The sequence below is a fragment of the Phaethon aethereus genome, assembly GCF_964289735.1.
Source record: "Phaethon aethereus genome assembly, chromosome: 5".
In the NCBI taxonomy this organism is placed as follows: Eukaryota; Metazoa; Chordata; class Aves; order Phaethontiformes; family Phaethontidae; genus Phaethon; species Phaethon aethereus.
In genome coordinates, this window is record NC_138579.1 from 44,987,621 (window position 1) to 45,011,628 (window position 24,008).

General features: G+C 41.0%; 1 protein-coding gene across 1 annotated transcript in view; it reads left to right on the forward strand.

Moving 5' to 3' along the window:
* The window catches only part of MADD (MAP kinase activating death domain), a gene marked incomplete at both ends in the record, with an annotated part of 60,151 nt that overhangs the window by 4,779 nt on the left and 31,364 nt on the right, over positions 1-24,008 (forward strand). The window contains 17 exons of the mRNA XM_082000172.1: positions 1,369-1,672; positions 2,013-2,144; positions 3,362-3,475; positions 4,195-4,275; positions 6,855-7,033; positions 7,637-7,872; positions 8,242-8,398; positions 9,372-9,475; positions 10,416-10,630; positions 11,218-11,549; positions 12,150-12,289; positions 13,537-13,638; positions 15,536-15,595; positions 16,055-16,157; positions 16,946-17,132; positions 17,307-17,457; positions 19,673-19,879. Of these exons, the coding sequence (XP_081856298.1) occupies positions 1,369-1,672; positions 2,013-2,144; positions 3,362-3,475; positions 4,195-4,275; positions 6,855-7,033; positions 7,637-7,872; positions 8,242-8,398; positions 9,372-9,475; positions 10,416-10,630; positions 11,218-11,549; positions 12,150-12,289; positions 13,537-13,638; positions 15,536-15,595; positions 16,055-16,157; positions 16,946-17,132; positions 17,307-17,457; positions 19,673-19,879 (2,804 nt within the window). The remainder of the gene's footprint in view (positions 1-1,368; positions 1,673-2,012; positions 2,145-3,361; positions 3,476-4,194; positions 4,276-6,854; positions 7,034-7,636; positions 7,873-8,241; positions 8,399-9,371; positions 9,476-10,415; positions 10,631-11,217; positions 11,550-12,149; positions 12,290-13,536; positions 13,639-15,535; positions 15,596-16,054; positions 16,158-16,945; positions 17,133-17,306; positions 17,458-19,672; positions 19,880-24,008) is intronic.

The following is a 24,008-nucleotide window of genomic DNA, read 5'->3' on the forward strand; positions in this document are numbered from 1 at the left end:
TTCCAGTGTTTGAATGTCATGTGGTATTTGACAAATTTGCTCTTGTTGGATGTAATTTTTAAAGAATTGAGCGACAGATGAGGAGGGCAAGAGAAGGAATGCTGAGCATACACCTCTGTGAAGAGTAAAGCAGCAAGTTTGAATTACCATGTGGTTTGCAGACCGTGACCTGGAAAAGTAGAATAGTTTTGCCACAATAGAAGTGGTGGCAGAATAAAGGTGAAACTGAATCCTTACAGCTTGTAAAAGGTTGAGCGTGCCTGTTAACAACCTAATGTCCTGTGCATTACAAGCAGCTGAAGGAAGAGTGGAGGATGAGAAGCATCACAGTTCCTGAGAGGTGTATCACTTAGCATAATCTCAAATTGCCCTTCTTTGCACTGCTCCAAATTTCTCTAAATTTTTCTTCCTTTCTGAAGCCTCCAGTGTCATAATATTTTTTTCTTTTTTTCACTTTTTTTTAAAAGTTGTAAACTGTAAAGTAGAACCTCTAATATGAATAAATCCCATTTATAAGGGATCTATTACAGTAACTGAAGATATTTATCAGGCTGAAGTTTTTTGCAGAATGGCTACAGCAGGTTTGCAGCCTTCACTGTGCTACAACATTAAGGGCTGAATTGGACAAGGTACTTGGCTTCCCTTGTCAGACCCAGTTTCAAGTTTTGAAGCTCTGAAGGCCCTGAGCAATGCTGTACGTGAGCTACAAGTTTGCAAATTGCTGGTTTAGGGCATGGAAAAATTGCTGCTTAATTTGCTAAAGTACCTAAATGCTTTCTAGACAGCTTTCAGAAATTTATATTCTCAGCTGAAATGCATCCACTTCTGCCATGGGTTATTCAGCTCTTAAGAATGATACAATGCAGTTTAGGATAGGATGAAAAAGAGTATTTTATGATGCCAAAACATCTGGAAAATCTTGGTGGGGCCTGTTTTTATTATCTCAGATTTAGTCCCTATTCTTGCAAAGGTTTGTAGGACTCCTGGAAACAGAATCCTACAATCGATCAGTGTGCCACAATTCTGGGTGAGATACGAATGTATCCCATGTGCGTGCTCAATTTCAAGCACCAGAGCGATGAGAGATCTTCAGAGATCGGGGCCTAACTGAACCCTTTAAATGAATGAATGAACTCTCAGGTGGAAGTGACATACTTGTGTTGATTCCTGCCACAGAAAGATTTATACTTCCCCACAGTGGTTGTTTCAGTAAGCTTAAATCCCTACCTTCCATTCCTCTTTGTGACCAAATGTTTGTTAGCTGCATCTTTTAATTCTTAGTGGATCTGCTCTTTCCCTGAAAGAGCCTTGCGGAATGGCTGTCAAGTGAGCTCTTGGGGTATTAACCTTGTTGTTCTCCCTGTACAGGGACACAATGTGGCGGATTTTCACAGGCTCCCTCCTGGTGGAAGAAAAGTCTAGTGCATTGCTACATGACTTGCGGGAGATTGAGGCCTGGATATACCGGCTGCTCCGTTCACCGATGCCTGTTGCTGGTCAGAAGCGGGTGGATGTGGAAGTCTTGCCCCATGAGTTGCAGCCAGCTTTGACCTTTGCTCTTCCTGATCCATCCCGCTTCACCTTGGTGGATTTTCCATTACATCTGCCATTGGAGTTGCTGGGAGTGGATGCCTGTCTGCAGGTGCTGACCTGTATCCTTCTGGAGCACAAGGTGAGAAGGGAAGAGTTGGACTTTGATAGGTACATAGGAAGCTCTGCCCTCTTCAAAACCAGGGTAGGCTGGATGTCTAGAACACCTGCCTCCTGCACTGCCTGGAATCAGTTTTGTCTGTGGGGGGAAGGAATAGCTCCTTCTGAGGTTCCTGTTTTGAAAAATTTTGCTCTCACTCAAAAAAGCACCTGAGGCTTGTTTTCAGACCCGTTGTTGGACAGTCGTCCAGTTCACAGCCATCCCATCAGAGGCCTGTAGACTGTGATCTTTGTATACCCCTGGGGAGAGTATTAGAAGTGAATGGTTGCTGCAGTGCTAATGCGAGTTTCTTTGGTTGTAGGTTGTATTGCAGTCCCGAGATTATAATGCGCTCTCAATGTCTGTGATGGCCTTTGTGGCTATGATCTACCCGTTAGAGTACATGTTCCCAGTGATTCCTCTGCTTCCCACCTGCATGGCCTCTGCAGAACAGGTACATATTTTTCCTTTACTGGTCTTCTGCAAAAGGATGCTTCTGTGATGTCTGAAACATACAGGAGCAGTCCTTACTTCCTTCCCAGCTGTTTTCTCAGGGATTGTAGCAAACTCCGTCTTGCAAAAAACACTCTTTGAGCACCACTAACTATTTAAATCATAGGTAACACCACTTATTTAGGATATCTTCAAAGCATGCTTAGTGAATCGTATTCAAAGTGGTAGTTCACAATAGTTCACAAACAGTGGACTGAAAGGCTATAGACCCACAATATTATGACAAGTATTTACCCGCCTGCCCCCAACTGAGTATTAAGGTTTTTGGGGAGGGTCCAGACTAATATTTAAGGATGCTTGAGGGATCTTGATTCAGGGTTTAGAAACTACTGACTGCAATTTGTTCTCATAAATATATAGTGTTGAGTTACTTCAGCTGGGAGCCTGTGTTTCACCAATAGTCATTTCTCTGCAGGAGCTCATTATTTTGCTTGGAAAGATAGAATTCAGGCCATCTTACTACTACAGTGCTAGTCTGCAACTAGTGCTGCAGGTTTGTTCTTGTACTGCCCTTGGAGGTGACCAACTGTCCTAGATTTAAAGAATAAATTAGCTTCCCAAGCCACTGGTCTCAAGCTACTACATGCCTTAGTACTGATTTAAACCTTTCCCCTCTGCTGATTCCCTTATCAGAAACAACCTGAATTTCCCCTTAGATTTTCCATGTACATGTGGAAAAATGTGTCTTTCTTCTGCTTCCTAGGGATGTTATTGCTTTGAAACCAAATTACCATTACAAGGGTAAGGGTAAAGCCCTTGCAAGGGTAAATCCGTATTTACAATGGCACAGACTCAGTTTGAGCTGAGAGTGTATTCGTCTATGACTTGCTGCTTCTCTAGTTAGGCTCTTACTCTGACCATCTTTTTTCTTGGTCCGTGATGGATGTGGCAAGCTGTTAGATTAGATAAGTTTTTTTCCAGAGCGCCATGCAGCCATATGAATTACATCCCTGGCAGGGGGGCACAGGAGGAGGAAATTGAGCAGGAACTTCCCCCCCCCCCCCCCCCCCCCCATGTTTCTATTGTATTGAATTAATTATTTATCAATGCCTTCTGTGCTGTCTCCTCTGCTAAAAACATACTGTAGTTAATAAATACTTGGGAAGAACAGGGTGATATCAAATGCAGATCTTGTCCTTATCAAAGTCTCTCTCTCAGTTGCTTCTAGCCCCTACACCTTATATCATTGGTGTTCCAGCAAGTTTCTTCCTTTACAAACTGGATTTTAAAATGCCTGATGATGTATGGCTTATTGATCTGGATACCAATAGGGTAAGTGGTGCCCATAAGGACTTGTGGCTTTATTTCCAGGGAACTATGCACTTTCAACGTACCCACTGAGAATTTAAGAATGCCTGGCCTCAGTCTACCCTTGCCAGTCTTAACTTTAGGATTCCATTCCTTGTTGTGTCTCAAGGCCCCCATATTTCTTTTGCTCATAAGGCATTCTTTTTCAGTTAACCCATCTGGCTGTGTCATTAGAAGATAAATCCTCAAACAAATGATAAAGCTGTCTTGTTGAGTAATTGTGACCCTGTTTCTTATAGCCCTACCTAAGAAACCCAATCTGATAAGAGCCTTCCAGCAGCATTGGTTGTCATGATTCAAATGGGACTATGTATCCCGCTTTCTACTGGGGCATGAGCAAGGCTGTTTCAAGGGAAATGCGTATAGTATCTTCTACGTGATGGAAATGCCAAAGGATGAGTGTGGGTTCATTCAAACTTCTGGGTTTTTTTTGTGGTAAATGATAAAGTAACTCCTCCATTATTTGTGATGCTGTAAACAATAACCACCATAAAGAAGTGAAAATCAAAGTACTGATGCAGGTGTCTGTCTGTGGGCGTTGTGTTGTGGGTTTTTTTTTAATTAATTATTTTACTTTATTGCTTTTATTCCTCCATCTCTGGAGTGGTGGAGATTCAGGAGATTCTGTTTTGGAAATGACTACAGCTGGGGAATTTTTAGTTTGTTGGTGTGCTTAATTCCAGGTGATTGTTCCCACAAATGCAGAATCTTTGCCAGCACTGCCAGAACCAGAAGCTTCAGAGCTGAAAAAGCATCTGAAACAGGTAATAAGCACTTTGGGGAAAGGACTCCGATTCCGTAGAACTTAGCAGATGTACTCTTGCACAGCTCTTTTGCTATACTGGACAAGAATGCAAGTCAGCAAATGTAAAGCACAATGTGTTAAAAGCAGGTGTGTATTCTGGCACATCAGATGGATGTGAAAACATGTCAGACTACTAGAATACTCTTGTTCAAGAAAGTGCCCCTTGGTCCATCATGGAGAGGTCTACTTCTCTGAATGCGGAGGTGGGCTAATCAATAGGGTGGCTGATTAAACAACATTATAGAGGTGTTGTCTTTTGAGCTCCCCGAGCTGTATGACTTTCTAACATTGTCTTCTGACTAAGCTAAATCTGAGACTTTCATCTTGTTTCAGATCTCTCCATAGTTTCTCCAGAGGACTTCATTGTAATTTTTGTTACCTGTTTCATCTTTTGCTGTCTACTGCTTCCACCTTTGTCATTTGTAGGGAAATCACAGGACTAGGAATTTTCTGTCAACCTGTTTAAGATGCATCTTTCATATAGTTGGCCAGTTAGAACATCCCCCATGTTAGAATACAACAGCATTTTGTGCTTGAAAAGCAATATTAATTGATACAGATGTTAAGTCATAGATATCCAGTTGCTGCTTTTTTATCTTAATGGAAAGAGTTAATTTGGAAAAGTGAGTGGTCACTGAGGCTTATAACTGCAGTTAATTTCTTAGTCAGGTTAGGGATAATTTGAAATGCTCCTGGATGCAACAGATGGTTTCTGTTTTTTTGCTGTTGTTTGGGGCTAACTTGTTTCCAGTTGGTGCAGAAAGTTCCAGATTCCTCCTTTACATTTGCCATGTGGGCTTTAAACTCTGACTTGATCCATCAAGCTATGATCATCTTTGTTTCCCCTCCATTCACAGATCTGTGTGTGAGGTCTCAGTCTCTCCTCTCAGGTCCTGCTAAGCCATTAATCAGCTTGGGTCATCCTGGCTGATAGTGTCAAGCAGGTTTTATCTCTTTATTTCTGTTTTCCTTATGCACGCTGCATGCAGTATCTAAAGGTAAAGTGTGTTACTGATGTGATGAGTTCTGCTCTTTCTCTCTCCTTGTAGACCAGGAGAGCAAAGTGTGTAACCTCTGTGATACTCCAGTACCTGCTGTCGGCACAGATGGAAGCGATGTGTTGCTTGGAGTTCTGTTAGATCCACCTTCCCCCTACTTCTGCCTCACCCCCTTGCAATTTCAGGCACTATTCAGCAAAACTCTTTTACTAGGGAAAAGTTGGATATCAGAAGAACAAATTGCAATTTCCTTGAAGACATATTTAAAATTCTCAAACTATTCACCCAGATTCAGGTTACATCCCTATGTGTCCCTATAGGCATTATCTTTAAAGAGTTGACCATTGGCAAAGGAGGAGTGATACTGGTTGCTGTACAAAGTGGAGAAGACTAAATTGTGGCCCATGTCACCAAGGTTAACACTTTTGTGTGCCTTTGGGTCTTGGTGTCAATGAGTAAAATTCAGGATATCTGCTTTTAAACTGCAGTAGAAAGTTCTTTGCTGCATCAATAAGGACAGCAGCCTTTCTGCTTTCCAGAGTGGCCAGATGTGAATGTTTGGGGGTGGGGCAGTTAGACCTCTCTCCCAGGATGTGGTCCCTTTTATTTCCTCTCATTTGTGATATTTGGTAGTAATAGATATTTTTTTTTTTTCCCTTCCATCTGTTTCTCTGTGGTCATGTGTTCGTCTTGGCTCTGATGGGCTGCTGGTGTTATCATATGATCTTCCATCTTGCCTCCAGTGTCTGGTTAGCATGACTGCAATCACTCAGAAACAGCTGCTCACTCCTGACAACAAGGTTCTTTATTTTATTCTTTCCCCCTCAATTTTCCATTTTACCCTTTTCCTTTGGACTTTTGGTTTTTGTTTTGGTTTAGATATTTATTTATTTTTGAAATAAGAAGATGAAGACTCAGTGGGCAAATGGGAGAAAGGAGGAAGATTTAGGAGAGGTCTGGGTGTGCAGGAGTGATTTACCACTTGCGCTGCTCCAGTGCATATCCTTGAAGATGTTATGAGGGTTGGAGAGGATGGTAGCTTCATGGAGAGATGAAGACCTCATTCAGGTGGGAAGTGGAGGTTTGCAGGGATACGGGCAGGTGCCTGTGTAAAGGTGTCTCCACATTGTCCTGGGATATCAAACTCATTGGTTGAACGGCCAAGTTGCAGGGCAAGTTTCAAGGCCTCTAGGTCCCAAGATGTATTCAAATTACACACGGGAATAACTCTACAGTAAGTTGTACACAGTGCCATACTGCCACTTTGGCTATTTGTTTTCATGTCATGAATGATCTAGCAAAGTGGACTTCTGTGCTACCCCTTGGCTGGCTCCAGGACTGTTTCAGCATTGATTGTTTTGACAATCCACATAAAGGAGGGCCTGGAGATATTTGTTGACTCAGCGTAGGAGATGGTTTAAGACAAACTAATGGAGCATGCACAATTGTTGCAATTGCCTAGAGGACAGGGTAGCTCTGATCTCTCTCTTGTTCCTTGAATAATTTTTCTTGCTGAATGCTTAATGTTGTCCTTCATTAGGCACTGGCCAGCATGAGTCTGAATACTCAGCCCATTCTTAATCTAGAGAAGTTCCACGAGGGGCAGGAAGTGCCACTGCTGCTGGGAAGACCGCAGAATGATTTGCAGTCTACTCCCTCCACAGAATTTAACCCTCTGATCTATGGAAATGATGTGGACTCTGTGGATGTGGCTACCAGGTGAGGCTGAACAAGAAGTTAGTATTAAGTCTTCGTAAGGTTTGCACTTGAAGGCAGCACAGACACTTCTGTGGGTCCTGTGGTGAAAGCAGCATCGTCCGGGTTCTGCTGCAGCTTTTACTTTACATCATGGGGGAAAAAAAGAGCAGAAATTAGTGTCTGTCTTGGATCTATTAACTGCATGAACAGAACTGTCTATCTTGAAGGGGGTGTTTTGTTTCTTGCATTTTCCTGTAGATCATCCACTTTATCTGGACTTGTCAGTCTGATATTGTATCTTCAGCTTAAATCACAAGCCTTGAACTACAAAAAAAGCTGAAGTCTTAGTTGCCATCTCAGCTAGTGGATATGAGAACGATGTCCCTCATTGGGTGGATCTTGGTGGTGATTTAAAACAAAGTGATTTCTTTGGGTTTGGTGGGGTTTTTTCCTTGTCTTTTTTTAAAGACAGCTGTTTTTTAAGAAGTTTGAGTTTTTTTATACTGGGTTACCATTCTTCAAAGGTTTGAAACATTGCCTGCTGCATACCTTTTTAAAGGCTCTGTCGTCTTTTCTGTTATGTCCTGTGTTTTATCTGATATATTATCCTCTGTTTCTTTTTAGGGTTGCTATGGTGAGATTCTTCAACTCGCCAAACGTTTTGCAAGGTTTCCAGATGCATACACGCACTCTTCGTCTTTTCCCACGACCAGTGGTGGCCTTCCAGGCAAATTCTTTTCTTGCCTCTAGGCCGAAGCAAACACCTTTTGCAGATAAGCTTTCCAGGACACAGGCAGTAGAATACTTTGGAGAATGGTCACTCAACCCTACTAACTATGCTTTCCAAAGAATTCATAACAGTAAGTTTTGGTCTTGTCTTTCCTGCACTTGGATGTAATGCAGGAACATAAAAAGCAGAGAGTTTCTAGGGAAGGACTTAGTTTTACACCACATTATTCCTGCTGGGGTGGCAAATCTAGTTCAAGGAACACTTTTGTTTTTTTATATATGTCCTCATGGTTCTACCAAGTTAGCCCTGCTATTAGCCACTTACTCCAGTTAATTTTACCTCTTGCCTTGTTTGATTATGGAGAAGTCTTGTAGGCTTCTTAGAGTAGAGACTGCCCCTTCCTTTGTGCAAGACTTAGTAGGAGGTAGCCTGGCTGTGAATGAAGCCTTTGACACCAATAAATGAGTTCAGTTAACCCTCTGCTTGTTTTATTGTGCAGACATGTTTGACCCAGCACTGATTGGTGACAAACCGAAGTGGTATGCTCACCAGCTGCAGCCCATCCACTATCGTGTCTATGACAGTAATTCACAGCTGGCTGAAGCACTGAATGTCCCAGTAGAGAAAGAAACAGACTCTGATCCCACTGATGACAGGTTAGTGGGGAGCGTAACCCTAATCAAGTGATAGTTACTTCCGATTGCTGGGCCTCTCCTTCTCGTTTGCAGCCTTTTCCACTAGGTTGCCAGGTTGCTGTTCCATTTCTTCAGTGTCAGTATTCTGCCCAGACAGAAGTAAATTGTCTCACTGCTTTGTCATCACAGCAACCTCTTAACACTTTGCTAGTGTCTTCTCCAAGCCTTCGTTTAATGTGATTCTTCATTTGTATTTTCCTGTTTTCTTTTGCTATCTGTATGCCACTTGACATTTGCTATTTCCTCCCACCCTAATGCTTTTTTCTTCCATGCTTTGGTTATTTCTATTGCAGAGCTACAAGTACTCCCACCCATCCTACCACTCTTTCATATCTCTACTCAGTGCACATAGTTATGCAAAGCTTGTTAGTCCTACCCACTGCCTGAGACCTCCTTGTGTGTTCAGTAAAATGAGAGTAAACTTTTTTGTTATAGTAGTTTTGGCCATATTTCCCAGAGTTTTGCATCTAGTTTCATTATCCTTCGTTCTCTGCTGGCCTGTGAGATCTTTCAGGCTTGGACTTGCACATCTTTTACATTCCACACAGCACCAGTGGTCCTGACAGAGTGGAATTTATCATTGGTGTAAAAAGGGACTGCTTTTACTTGTGATTTCCAGTTCACTTGAAGTGGTCCTACACACACGCAGAATTAATACACTACTCCTTGCTCACTCATGCTTGACCTCATTAACTTTGCTGAGAGCCTTTAAATGTCTTCGCATATGTCTCTTGATGTACCTTAAAGTTATTTCATTTGCTCTGACCTTTCATGAAGCTGGCTTCTGACTCTTGCCAGAAATTTTTTTGTAGAGACAAGTATCATGAGATTTTTAAGAGGCCCATGAAAACAGATGATTTGCATGTTTGAAAAATCAGGCCTTGCTCTTACTGTTATGCTGCCACTCATCTCTCTTTCTCACCTGTTGTGGCAGTGGCAGTGACAGTGTCGACTATGACGACTCAAGTTCCTCCTACTCCTCCCTCGGTGACTTTGTCAGTGAGATGATGAAATGTGACATTAATGGCGATACCCCAAGTGAGTACCTTTGAGCTGTACTTTCACGAGGTCCGTGTAGGTTCCTATTCCCCATTCATCTGCACTGTGGGAAAAATTCCTCCCCTAAGTCCCTGAATCAGAGCAAAGTATTGTTCCGTTGTAGTCTTGCTCTGAGGTGTAAAAGTGTCTTCTGTACTCCTTTTTTAATATCCAGGGGTAGGCTGGAAAAAGACATTTCTCCTGTCCTCCAGAGGACACTGGGAAGAGGAAGAACAGAAACAGGGGTAGGCTTGAAAAAGACATTTCTCCTGTCCTCCAGAGGACACTGGGAAGAGGAAGAACAGAAATAGGTGCTGCTGAACAAAAGTGGCTCACTAGATCTGGAAACAACCTGCTGCTGACAGTAGATACTGTGCTATATGGGCAGCAGAGTACGAGCTTTCTCCTGTCCCTGCATATTGGTTCTTAGTGCTGGCTTTAATGAGTCACTCTATCCTAGTGGGGACAGGAAAATGCATTCTCTGTGGCTTATAATGGAGGCTGCAGCAATAGCTTCTCCTGTGAGAGTGGGAAACTCACTTTCTTCAATAAACTAAATCTAGGAATGCCAACACATTTCCTATGTCCCGAGGGCAAGAGGTAGTAATCATAAGTTGCAACAAAAGAAATTCTTGGACGTAAGAAAAAGGTCTTCATGGTTAGTGTAGTTAAACAGATTCCCAGGATCACAGAATAGCGTCAAGCCTTGGAGACTTTCAAAACTGAGTGGGACAAGGCCCTGAGCAACCTGCTTTAACTTTGAAGTTACCCCTGCTTTGAGCAGAGAGTTGGAATAGATGACCTCCAAAAGCCCTTTGCAACATAAATTTTTATGCAAGTTTATGCTACTGAGTCATCCTCATCTGCTAGGGATCTTTACTTAGATGACCAAAAGGCTGAGGAAGGCAGTGTTCTTTAATGCAAAATGATGTGTTTGCAGATGTTGACCCCCTGACTCACGCAGCCCTTGGTGATGCTAGTGAAGTCGAATTTGATGATTTTCAAGAATATTCAGGGGATCTGGATGAACAGGCCATGGACAGTGAAAACTCTCAAGAGACCAACCAGCCTCGTTCAAGTTCCAGTACTACAGCCAGTAGCAGCCCCAGCACTGTCATCCATGGAGTGAATCATGTGTGTACTGAGATGAGTTCAGCCCCAAGATCAGCCTATTAGGATATAAAGAATGGGAGAATGCACGTGGTTCTTTCTGAGAAGGGCAAAAGCTAATAGGACTGTGAAAGCATGCAGAGATTATATTGCATGCTCTTTCTGGACTTTCTGAGCAAGGTGGAGTTTACCGGTACCCTCTTAAGCTGGGATAGGGCATTGCTGTACATAAAAGCTCCCATGCATTGAAAAATGCAACATTAACAGAGAGCAGTGGTCCAGGTTGTGACTGCAGGAATTGCTTTCACAGAATCTGGAAAGACCTGATGTATTAAAGGAACAGGGGATGGGGTGGGGAAACTCATGAATCTGTGGTCATTTAGGAAGAATGGGAGTTGCTTGCATAACCACAAAACAGGGTTGTGGAGAGCCATTATCCTGAGCTAACACTTACCAGTAAGATCTGTTTTACAGGGGAGTAAGTCCCTAGAACAATGCACAAATACTGCAGCGTATATTAAATCCTAGATTAGAGCCATGGATAGTGGGGATGGGTCTGGGGCCCAGTAACGAACAGCAAGGACCCTGCAGACTTCCCAGTTTGAAATAATTGTTCTTGTCCTGCCCTTCAGTTGTATGTAACGCAAACTAGCGAACAGATCAATGATTTGACTGGTCCACAGGAGTCAGCAGATTCAGCAGAAATGGAAGAGAAGTTGGTTGCTGGATTTTCAAACCATCTCCCTTCCTTGCCACTGCAACCAAGCTTTCCAAAAATAAGCTTGGATCGTTGTGAGAACGAGGGTGCAGCTGGCAGCATGAGCTCCTCAGAAGGGGTGGTGAGGAAGCGAGAGTATGACAATCCGTACTTCGAACCACAGTATGGTTTTCCTACGGAAGATGAAGATGATGAGCAGGAAGAGAGCTACACCCCAAGATTTAACCAGAATCTCAATGGAAGCAGGCAAGTCCTCCTTGTGTCCTGCCCTTCTGTATAGCACTGTTGGGGTTTCCATCTGCTACTTGTAGTTTAATGTTCATTCATTCAAATGTCTTTGGCACCTGAAATGTATTGTTGATCACTTCCATTTAATACTGAAATTCTGTAAACCCTTCTGGTTTGAGTGAAGGTACTTGCTTAGTTCTCTGCAGTTCCTTGGGTTTATGTAAGCTAACAAAATTATCAGTTCTTCCTTGAAACATTCTAGTATATCACCTACTGATTTCTGGAAACCTTTGAGCGAGATACTTTTTTTTTTTTTTGTGAAGCTTTTTGGGGGAAAGGTGCTATAGTGATAGATGACATTTGGTTTTCTTGTTACTGCTACCAAAGCAGAACGCTTTCACCCCGAAATCCACCAATGCCCTTTTGCAGACAAGTTTTCAGCATGCCCTGAAAGGTAATAAAAGCCTGAATGCAAAAATGCTTCAGTTCTCTCATTTTTTTCTTTTTTTTTTTTCTTTTCCACATAAGGTGAGGGTACCGTGGTGAAAACTGATGCGACGTGTTGATTTGGGGCAGGAAGGGGGAAAGCTAATAACACTTGTACTAATTTCTTTGAAGGTCTCAGAAGTTACTCCGTCCAAACAGTTTAAAACTGGCCAATGATTCTGATGCAGATTCAGATTCCAGGGCCAGCTCCCCAAATTCTACAGTCTCCAACAACAGCAGTGAAGGTTTTGGGGGCATCATGTCTTTTGCAAGTATGTACTAATGCATTCATTAAGCTGGTTTTATTTATTTTATTAGAGTTTACAGAGAGATGGAATTAGAGGCATAGCTAGTCAAGAGAATGACTTGGCTGGCAAATTGTTGCCAGCTCTCCAGAAGTCATGTTGGGAGCCACAAGGCCTATTTAACTTACACTGCTGATAGCTACTACTTTATGTATTTTTCAGTAAGAAGAACGTTGGTTATGTGGTTAGGCCCTTGAGTTATATGGCACTTTAGAACACAGATCAGAAATTCTTTCCGTTTCATTTAAACAAAAAATTGTGCAATTTCATGAAGTCGATACAAAAATCTTACTAGTAGTATGCCTCCTATGCTACCATATTGTGTGTTTAGGTGCTAAATTCAAGTTCTTGACTGTGCTCACCTACTATCAATTATATTTTAATAACAAAATCTGCAGGTGTGGAAAACTAGTCTAGAGTTTTTTAATGAGTGAAAGAAGATATGGCCAGTTGAGTTTTGCACTATAGTGGGGAGCAGTCCAAGAAGTTTGCAGCAGTGGGGAAAGTATACTGGATGTTTCTGGTAAAATGGTTGTTACTAAAATAAGGCTGCAAAAAAAGAACCAAAGCAAATTGAAGTAGTACACTGACATTTAAATGAACATCCTGAAGTGTTAATCAGTTCGTTGATCTACATCAGATGCTTTCAGGCTGTCTACAGGCTTAACCAGATGATGATGCATTATTGTGTTCTTAAGATCTGTCTGTACTAGGAATAACTTTTATTTTCTCCCAATAAATGGAAAGATTCTATTTTAAAGCATGCTTCTGTGGCAGATTTACAGTGTTTCACAAGGCACTTCAGAATTTCATATTTTGGAGATTTTCTGTCATCCTCTTTTCTCATGTGGCCCCTACCATTCATTTGCTCCTAAAAAGAGGATCAAACTAGAATATACAGCTGACATGAGGTTACCTGTTTAAGTGCAGGAAGACAGGTGGATATTGCTGTTACATTTAAGACTCAAAGATAAAACAGCAATGATTGTAACATGAAAGCCAAGAATTACGTTTTTGTACAACTTAGAATAATCTGATTACAGATGTGGTTGCAATGTAAATGACATGATGTTATGCTTGTGAGACTTTTGGGTAATAAAGAACAACTTCATCATTAAGGATCTGGAATAAGAAGGTGAATTACAGGTAGTTTAGGAAGTTTGGGTATGTGCAGAGAGCATTAGGCATTTAATTGTTTTCTTCTTCTGTCACAGGCAGCCTGTACAGAAACCACAGCACAAGTTTCAGTCTGTCCAACTTAGCCCTACCAACCAAAGTTGGGAGAGACAAGAATACTCCCTTTCCCAGCCTGAAAGGTAACCATTTTTCCCTTTGTCTTCTACAGCCTTTACAGTTCTTGTGACTTGGCAGTCTTACCCCTAGCAGGAATCCCGGGGGTGACGCATTTTGGCAGTTGGGTTGTACCTGTCTTAAGTATCAGGACAGTAAATTGTCTTGATATTTCTCAGTCAGACTTCTTCCCAACAATTGAGCTGTGTTGGGATGGGAGACTTGCTTGTCTAGCCTGTGTTAATGGATACACTGTGAATGTTGGTTTTGTTTTATTTTTAAGTACTTAGTGTAAAGAATGAGAACAAAGATGTAGGCCCTACTTTTGTACTGCCACTATCTTCATGATTAGCCTTAGGTAACTCGTTAGAGCAATGATGCTGCATTCGTAAGTGAGGATAATGCCAACCTCCCCTGGAGACTGCAGTTTACGTGGGTTTCAAAAGTGTTTATAGTCTTTTCAGTTCACTAAATAGAAAGTTTCAGATCAAAATCAAATTATAACCACACTTCAGCTCATTCAGAGTGAAGATTGATCCCTAACTTATGTGCATAATTTTTCAGTTGGAACATCTTCTGTTTGCAGTATCGTTAGATAACATGTCTGAATGGGCACTAGAGAAACGACCCTCTTACTGTGGGGAGTTAGACAGCCCGGTTGACCTTTTTACTAGCTGCAGTAACACAGGGGTGACTGAGCACGTGCTGGTGTTTTAGTGTTGAGACCTTTTCAGTTGCTAAACTGGGGAAAGGTTGTATTTTACCTTTTGAGTTACTCTATCTGATTAGAACTTACTGCTTTTGTTTTAATATGTTGATTTTTTTTCATTTATTTTTTCCTCCTCATCATTTTCATCGGTAAAGATTACTTTAATCTGGAAGTGGGAAGGGATGTGGATGAAGGTTGGTATGATGTTTTGCTGACCTTTGACCTTGTAGAAACAAAGGCCAAAAGCTGATTTTTGTATTTCTGCTTTGGACTTTGTTTTTGAGACAAGTAATCATTCCCTGTGTGTAAAATGAGGAGGAACAGGACTGGTATGGTAAAAACACTAGCAGAGACTCTGCACAGCTGTTTTTGACAACCTTTTACCAGTTGGTTACGTGTTCATGTCCAATTGTACTGGATAAGAAACATGCTTCATGTCAGGGTTATTTCCATGGGTAAACTTAATGACTGATTCCATGCATTGGAAGAAAACAGTGATGGGGTTTGCCATTCCACATTCATGCCTTGCGCCTCATCTTCTGCACTTTGGTGTTCTTTTCTTGACTACTGTAATCCTGTAGGACCTTTAGTGTTACTATGCAGATAAGAGGAAGGGATTTCCATGGAGTAGCTCAGTCTGTTTTGTGCATGTGCGCGTGTGTTTGTGTTCATTTACGTGTGCATGCTGGCTCACTGGGATTCCCACTGGGCACTTCACTGATTTTTAAGTGTTCTTGTCTCTGTTGTACAGGTATAAAATTGCTGTGTTAACTTGTTCTTACCAAGTGTGTGTGGTACCCCATGTTTCTAACTGTAATGGGAAATGATGCTGGGACTCCATCTCATTGCTGCTGTTTGACCACTTTCCATCTTCCTTTTTTAACTTTTATTTCATGCACATCCATTGATATTTTTTTCTCAGTGATGCAGATGGTTTTTGATAGTGCCCTTGAAATACAATATGTGCAATAATGTCCTTGAAGATACAATACATTGGTTCCACGATGCCAAATTTCAAGTCAAGCACTATCTCTAAGATTAATTACGCTGGCCCGTGTTGTCTTGGGCTTTCAAGCATCCTTCCTGCTCTAGCGTCATTTGGGTTGTGTTTTGAGGGAGGGATGGGAAAAAGCTGGTAGTTGGATTCTTTTGATGCTGATGGTGGGGAGTGTAGATATTGTAGTACACTACTAATTGTATATTTTGTGTCCCAGTATTTGGGTTAAATACTATAATGGAGATTATTACTGAAGCTGGCCCAGTAAGCAATGAAGGTGGGTTCCCTACAGCATGAGCTGTGCATGATATAACAATTTCCAGCATTCCCTGTGCCTGACTTTGGGCTACCTTTCTCACTGGGTAACCAGTACCACATGATCTATACTAGTCACCCCTAATGCATTATGCTTTTACATATAGTGACTAATTTGAAGATGGTTCTTGTTGTGGAACTGCATGCAGAGCAGCCAAACTTTTCCTGCCTTTCACCTCCTGCTCCCATTACCATCTTCTCTTTTTCTCTCTGCATTACTCCCATTACTGTTTTCTGCCGATGTGTGATGCTAGAATACGATATATGCTGCTGCTTTTTTGGAGTTTCCATTTTGTTTGAAGTCTGTTATCTGTATTCCAAATAGGTGTGTTAGCCAACCTTAGCATTGCTTGTTACTGTCCTGGGATCAGACTGTTTTCCTCCCAGCCCTTCCTCTCACCCTGTTTCCTCTCCTGTTTAGGAAACAGGCGAGCCCTTGTAGATCAAAAGTCTTCGGTCATTAAGCACAGCCCGACAGTGAAGAGAGAATCTCCATCACCTCAGGGACGAACTAGCAATTCCAGGTAATATTTTTCATTGCTTTTTGAGTATAAAGTATTGTTAGGATGGTCTCATACTTGGCCGATGTTTCCTCAGGAGTCTAGCTGTTGAAAACTAACTAGTACTTTTCTATGGCTCCAAGCTTGCATGTATTACTGTCTAAGAAGATTTGGTATGGATGGTCTTAGAGTTAACAGCACACGTACATTTCAGAGCATAGAAAAATATGTATCCTCTTTCTGTCTGAGATCCAAAAATTTCTGGGTTCCTACTTTAACTCAGTATTTATTCTTTGTAATTGAGTCTGTTCTGAACAAGGTAGTCTAGCCAGCAGAATTTTAATGTACCACGGAGGGGATCTGCTGAGTCATATGAAGCAGTTTGATTCCATGAATTCATGTGAAATGCCTTTCTCAACCTTGGGAAGGGACTCAGAATGGTGCAAGTAAGCATTACCTGACATGTGCTTTCTTCTCCCTTCCGTAAGTAGCAGTCATGGGTAGAGTGAAATTTACTTTGAGATACTGGGGTCGGGAGACAAGCAAGAACAATATCTGCAGTTCAGACTGGGGAAGGCAGCAGGTTGCACAGGAGGTCCCTTCTTAGCATTCCCTGCCCTGTGGCAAAACAAGCTGAACCAGTTACATGTGCCCAGGCTGCTGCAGCAGTGCTGTCAGTAGTGCTGCGCTTCGTCTTTCAAGGAAAGCGTACAGGTCAGGGCGGTACGTGTGTCCTGGACATATCTCTACGCCCATGCAAGTCAAGGTAAGCAGAGAGCTAACTTTTGCCTGCTTCCTCTTAAATCCATCAGTGAGAACCAGCAGTTCTTGAAGGAGGTGGTACACAATGTTCTCGATGGGCAAGGTGTTGGCTGGCTGAACATGAAGAGAGTCCGACGTCTGCTGGAGAGTGAGCAGCTCCGTGTCTTTGTACTAAGCAAGCTGAATCGCATGATCCAGTCAGAAGATGATGCTCGACAGGATGTTATACAGGATGTGGTCAGTGCTGAACTCAGCAGGGTCCTCATACCTAGAGTCCATTGAGGCTCAATTCGTGAAAAGTTTTTGTTAAATTGCCTCATAAAAGCTGATGTTACAGCAGTTTTGGAATTTATGTTCTTGAATTACTTTCTCACTTTTGAAGTAGAGACACTCACGGGATTTTCATTGCAGGAGATCAGCCGCAAGGTTTATAAAGGCATGCTGGACTTGCTGAAGTGTACCGTGTTGAGCTTGGAGCAGTCATATGCAAATGCTGGCCTGGGAGGCATGGCCAGTGTGTTTGGCCTGCTAGAGATAGCACATACTCACTATTACAACAAAGGTAAGAAAAGTGTTTAGTGAGAATACAGTGTTTATGAACAAAATGAGATCCTTCTTGTGCAGGTAGCGGTTTTGTGGTTTCTGATATTTCAGGGGTTTTACGGCACTTCCAAAACTGGTGAGAACTGTACCATTGTTACTGAAACCTTGCAAAGCTTGAAACCATTGTCTTGCACACATTTAACAGGAGCAAAGCAAAATAGTGGCCATACTGATATTTGATTGAAAATGGAAACTATGCAGCAAGATACAAAACCTATGACTTTTGCAGATGAAGTGGAAATTCTGAGGGTGGGGACCTTTGGCTAACACTGTCCCAACCATTGTCTTGGAAAGTTATTGCAGACAACCTGAACAGGGAGAGGGATATTTCTAATGTGGAACCATGCAAGGCTTCCATCTCACCAACCACGTTGCATTACACATTGATTCTTATATCACTAAGTACTCTTGCAGAGGAAGGTCTGAAAATACCGCTTCATTTTTCAGCTTTTTCTTAAAACCTGATTCTTAATGCAAGATAAGAAAATGCATACCTAAGGAAAAAGAGCAAAAGATGACAAAAAGCTACCTCTCTGCTTAATATTTGACTCATCTGTAGTATCAAATGATGAAAAGCTATTTAATTGTAGCAGGGGAGTAACATCTACTAAACACTTTATAGTTGGTGTTCTGCATGGCTTGCATCAGGGGTTTTATGAGTTGTCTTAGGTGCCCTGTGGGTTACAGGTGTTGATTTCCAATTGTTAAAATGCTGAGGAAGGTAAACAAAGCTGTGCTAGTATGTAGGGAATGGGCTAATCTTGGTAATTACAAGTTTAGTCTGACAGTGATCCTAAGCAAAATTATAGAGTGGCTGATGTAAAACTCAATGGTTTTAGAGTGAAGTCTTGCTAATGTAATGCCAGATACCATATTTGGTGGTAAGTAGAGTTTACCCAGTAAATTGTGGTCACAACAGACAAAATTTCATATAAACTTTTAAAGCCTTGATACATCTTTGAAGGACTTTTCTCATTATTGCGTGGCATGTTGATTTATTGTCAAATTTTAGCTGTTTAGTATGTTTTACCTTTTTTCAATGAGTTAATATAGATATTTCTAGAAATATTTTATAGACATCAGTGCTTATCTTAATGTTATTTAGCATATAGTAGTGATCTAGTAATCCTAAAATTGTTTGGTTTGCATATGATGCATACTATTTGAACAGGACATGATGGATATAGGTTACTTGTCTAGAGGAAGCTGAATCTTAATAAAGCATGGCTGTGATTAATTTATTTTAATATGCCAAACTAAGGCCTTGTGTTTAGGAACAAGGACAGTTGGCAATAATAGCAGGATGGGAACTATGTCCTTGGAAGCAGTGTCTCTGAAAATGGCAGCTAAGTGTGAACTTCACACTGTTTACTCTGTGTGTGTGAAAACTGGAGAGGGGTGCACTGTGTAAACCTGGGAATATAGATTTAGGATGCAGCTATTGTATTGTCTCTGGATATGTCACTAACAAGACCCACAGCTGAGGTAGTGCTTCCAGTTCTGATCATCACATCTTGAAAAATTGAGGAGGTTTCTGAAAAGACCTACAAGGAACTGGGAAAACACTTGCTCTGAAAGATGGAGGTATTCAGTCTGTGGAATGTTAGGTGTTGATTGTTTTCATTATTATCTAAATGGAAAGGTGTTGCTGGTAGCAGAACCTTTAATCTGCTGGACAAAGGTATCACAAGGTCTAGTGGTACGACAAATTTAGATATTAGGATGTGAAATTTTGACATAACATCCATCAAAGATTATTGTATTTGTCATTTTTTCACTGCAAGAGGAGCTTACTTATATTCTAGAAGTGATATTCTTGGTAGCTTAGGCAGAGTTGTTTAATTTTGCACAACTCAGCGGAGGAGATAGTAGAGTTACTGGGTCAAAAAAAGACTCCTAGGTTTCAAATATACAGGAAGGAGATGATTTGAGTATCCCCAAAATAGCGTGCTGGCTTTCTCCTCTACTGTTTTCATCAGTTTGCCAGACTATCTGCAAGCCATGGTAACCTATGGGAACAAATGTGGTACTGAGCTGTTTCAGTGCCAGGCTTAATGATTTAGGTGATACCATCTCTTTCATCTTCCTTTTCTTGCTCTGATTTCATTTTTCCTTATGTTTTTTTTTTCTTTTTTTTTTTCTCCCAACACTTTTGGTTTTTCTTTTCTTTAAAGAACCAGAGAAGAGAAAACGAAGTCCAACGGATGGATCTATCACTCCAGTTGGCAAGGATCCTGCATCATCTCCAAGAGTGGAGCCAAAACCTGTGATGCAGCTGCCGGTACCTCAGCTGATACCAAAGGCACCAAGCCCTGCAGGCAAAGGGCCAAGGGAATTTGACACAAGGAGTCTAAAGGAAGAAAATTTTATTGCTTCCATTGGTGTGTATTGAGGTGCATGTGAAATGCAGGAGCGGCTTCTATTTTGACATTAGGTTCTATTTGCATTCTCTCCATTTTGACACACTACATTGCTGCTGTAACATGCTTCATTTACACTTTGGATCACAAGGAACAGTCTTACATGTTCTCACTCTACTCCTGGATAAACTATCCAGGGTAGTTTTTTCCCCAAAGCTTTCTAATCTTAATTGTTTCTGAATTGCGTTACACTTCAGACAGCTTTATTTTTTGCTCTGTGATTGATGTTTTCAAGCAACAGGAAATGGCAAAAGGGAAACAGGGCCAGCAGGACTTTGGAAAAGGCAACTGTGGAAGGGACTACATAAAACAAAAGTTTTCTAATCATTGCTGACTACCTGTGGATTATCTAGATTGTATCCTGATAGAAGTGGAGCCCAGTATCTGCTGATTGTTAATAATGAACACTGGCAAAAAGATTTTAGTTGTAGTGTTACAGTTTCAGTGAGCAGGACTGATGGATCTTCCTTCTGTGCAATAGCAAATAGAATGCGTGTCCTTCTAAACAGCATCTGCTAGGCTGGCCACTGGACCTTTCCCCAGTCTAATTTTTTAGCTGGTATAGCTTTTGCCTTTGTCTGGGAAAAAAGTTAGAGGTAGACTTTAAACTGTTTCACCTAAAAAGGGCTTTACAGATTGGGGGGGGTGGAAGGGGGGGAGACAGAGGGGGAGAGGAAGGCGGAGAGGTGGGTTGGGCAAAAAAAAAAAAAGAGAAAAGAAAAAAAAATTTTGTTGGATCCAACCTGTTGTGGATTGTAAACACGAGAAAAGTACTGTCAGTGTATGAGAGAAATTTGTTGTCAACTCCAAAAATGTCACGTTAAACTTTAGCCATTGCTGCTTATAGCCTGTTTAAAATAACTTTTTAATGGAATCATCGTATGAAAGATTGATCTTCTGAAAGCAGCATGCTACTGTGAGGCTGTACCAGCAGTATGAGGCATAAGACAAGGGAATGTGTGTATTGGGCAGTTATGTGGCAGGAGTGCAGACACTCATACCCACATAATAGTTGCAGTTGCATGTTTATGACACAACTAAGAATAAAACAGGCACTAGGCCTGTGTTCTTTTAAAGAATGAACAGAGATCTTTTGATTGGATTGCTGAGACTGTTCCTTTCCCTCAGATGAAATTAAAGCTTCATAGAAGTGGAAAACAGAGAGATCAGACATCTCATGTTTGTGAAGCATCGTAAGAAGTGCTTTTCAAAAGTAGTGCTACTTAATATGTTGTGTTAACTGCTGTTGCCAGCATATTAGCCTTAAACAATTGACAATGTTCAAAGATAGGCAACAGGTAAATTCTTATTGGTGGTTCTGATGCTCTAATGGTTTCCACTTGTTTTCTATAGAACTAAGTTACAAGAAAGATATGGTTTCACCAAAACTGATCAAAGTTCAAAAGACTTTAATGTTTTTTCTGAAGTCTTTTTTTCTAACTAGTTTTGTCTGTCACCAAGAACCATGAACTAATATGCAAATCAGTCTTTAAGAAATTGCTGTAAAAGCGAAGTCAGTGTCCATGTTCATCTGACTCTTGAGATCTAGAAGTAAGGGGAATTTCTCTTGTGCTGCAGAAAGGTAATTTAAAGCAGCTTGGCTCTTATACTTCTTTTATATTCTGTTATGGAAGCTCCAATACAAGAAAATACTTTGGATATATGGGACCAGAGTTATTCATGGCTAGGCTGAAATTCCTTCTGTAGCGAAATGCAGACTATCTTATTCAAACTAGCTTCGTTAGGAAAGAAACATTTAGTAAACATTTACATGTTGCTGAAATAACAAATAATTTGTAAGTAGTTCCATTTAAACATAAAAAAAAATGTTTTTATGTGAGATGATCCAACACTGGAACAGGTTGCCTGGAAAGTGGAGACAGTGAACACCCGACTGGACATGATCCCGCAGCAGCCTGCTCTAGTTGACCCTGCTTTTGAGCAGGGAGATTTGACTAGATGATCTCCAGAGGTCCCTTTGAGCCTCAGCAGTTCCTTGATTCTATGAAGTTTGGAAGGTGCTTACAGCCACAGGTTGTAGATACATAAATAAAACTCCTCATGAATCTGTTGGTATTGTATGGACAAAATACAAATAACCTTTTGACCTAGTTACAAGAGAAAATACAAGAATGAAAAGTAAGTCATCGGCATGATGGAGTAAAGTCATGTACGGCACTCTTTACAATAGCCTTACATAAAGTGTATCTTAGTGTGCTGATTAAACTGCATCTCTGAGGTCTAGAGGCATGGTAGCTGAATGTGTACAGTTTTCTTGTACTACAGGAACAACGGCCAGGAGGCTGACAGAGTTTTCCAAAGTTCAGGGTTGATATGTTCCTGCTTGACCCCCTTTTCTTGTTCACTTCTCAGAAAGTTTATAGTTTCTTGTGTACCTCTGAAGTATGTAGAATGCTCCCTTGTAACAGGGAAGACTGTTGGTATTCAAAATTCTTATTTCTGAAGTGTGATGAATTTTTATCAGTTGAGGATTGATCTTTGCTGTGCTTTAATACCTAATTGCTTAACTAGGAAATTCATTATGAAGATGATGTTTCTGATACTTTGTTTCCTAAAACAAATTTCCAATTATTTGCTTATTTCTTAGGCTTTTGTCTTCCAGGATCCATGGTCATCATCTGTAGTGTTGGCCTTTTTGTTAACTGGTGGCTTTAAAGTTGATAGTTAATAGTTTCCCCCTTTATGTTAGTGGTTAGTTTGGTTTTATTGCATGCTTACAGTAACTGTTAATGAAAATGCCAGTATGTGCTGAAGTTTCCATCACTACTTTTTAAATAATTGTTTAATGCTGGCAGATCACTTTATTTTGTCAGTTTTTTGACGCAGAAAAGATTGTGCTATCTACTTTGTCTGCATCAGATCCTTTCTGGACCTGCTGTCCTCTTCAGTTCAGGCTCATGTAACAAAGTCATAGGTATAGTATTTTATGCGCCTTGAGTTTATTTCAGGTTTTCCTTTTCTTCTTTGACACAGTAGTTGAGAATAAAATCTTGGCTGTTTTTAATGTGCTAAGATGTACTCTACCCTGAATTAACAGGCAAGTCAGCTAAAAGTAATTGAACAGTAGGCATTGTAGCTTTCAGCCTGGTGGTTTTTAAAGTAAATCCATATAGACTGAGCTCTTAAGAGGCCAGAAGTTTTCAAAGCCCTTTAACAAACAAATTCACTACATCTTAAAGAGGTTGTTACCTGTGTTGGTGTGTGCTCAGCTAGATAAGCCTGTAGGATGCTGTTTGGATCTATAAGCACTCCTATCCATCTGTGTACTTATGAAAGTTGAAGGAACATCCATCAATCATGAAGCAGATACAGGAATCAGTTGGCTAGCAGCTGTCTTTCTAGCTTTTTCTCCCTTGCTACATTTGCCTTGCTCCTGATACGTTTAATGACAATACTTCAGAGCCTTCCTCCAAAATCATAATACTATTCTTTTTTTTTTTTTTTTAGTAGACATTTTGCTAAATAGAACGTTTTTAGAGCCCGTCTTGCCCCAATTTCTGCCATTTGCAGGGTGGGATGGGTTTCTGATAAACTTTAAGTGGCCTTTTAGTTGCTCAGCAAGTTTCCTTGAAGAGCAGTAGAAGAAAATTATACTTCTTTTTCCTTCCCTTTGATGCTTTTCTAAGAGTATCTTCCTCTGTAGCATTCCCAGCTTTAACTGTGCCAGTGAGAGAGGACAGTGCCCAGCATTTGGAGTCAATTCAGCATGTCAGCTTGTAATGTTTTCTTTGGCAAACAGGCCAGCACCTGGAATGATCTGATGTTTCTGAGCAGAAAAGATGACTGCATTTCAGGGGGTTGAGGAATGTGAGTGCTAGAAAAGTACAAGTTCCTCATCACTCTTTTGTCTCAGAGCTAAGCTTCAAATAACAAGAGTGCACGCAGACTTCAGACTTTTTTCCTTTTCCCTGCATTGTATCCTCTTATGAAATTCCTTGACTTGGAGTGCTGTGGCCTAATTTGGATTTTGGAAGTTGGCATTAAGCATGACTGATGTCTCGCTCATTTTTCTTCATCTTCCCTATTTTCCATTCTTTAGACCCTGATAGGAACAAGTGGATGCAGACAA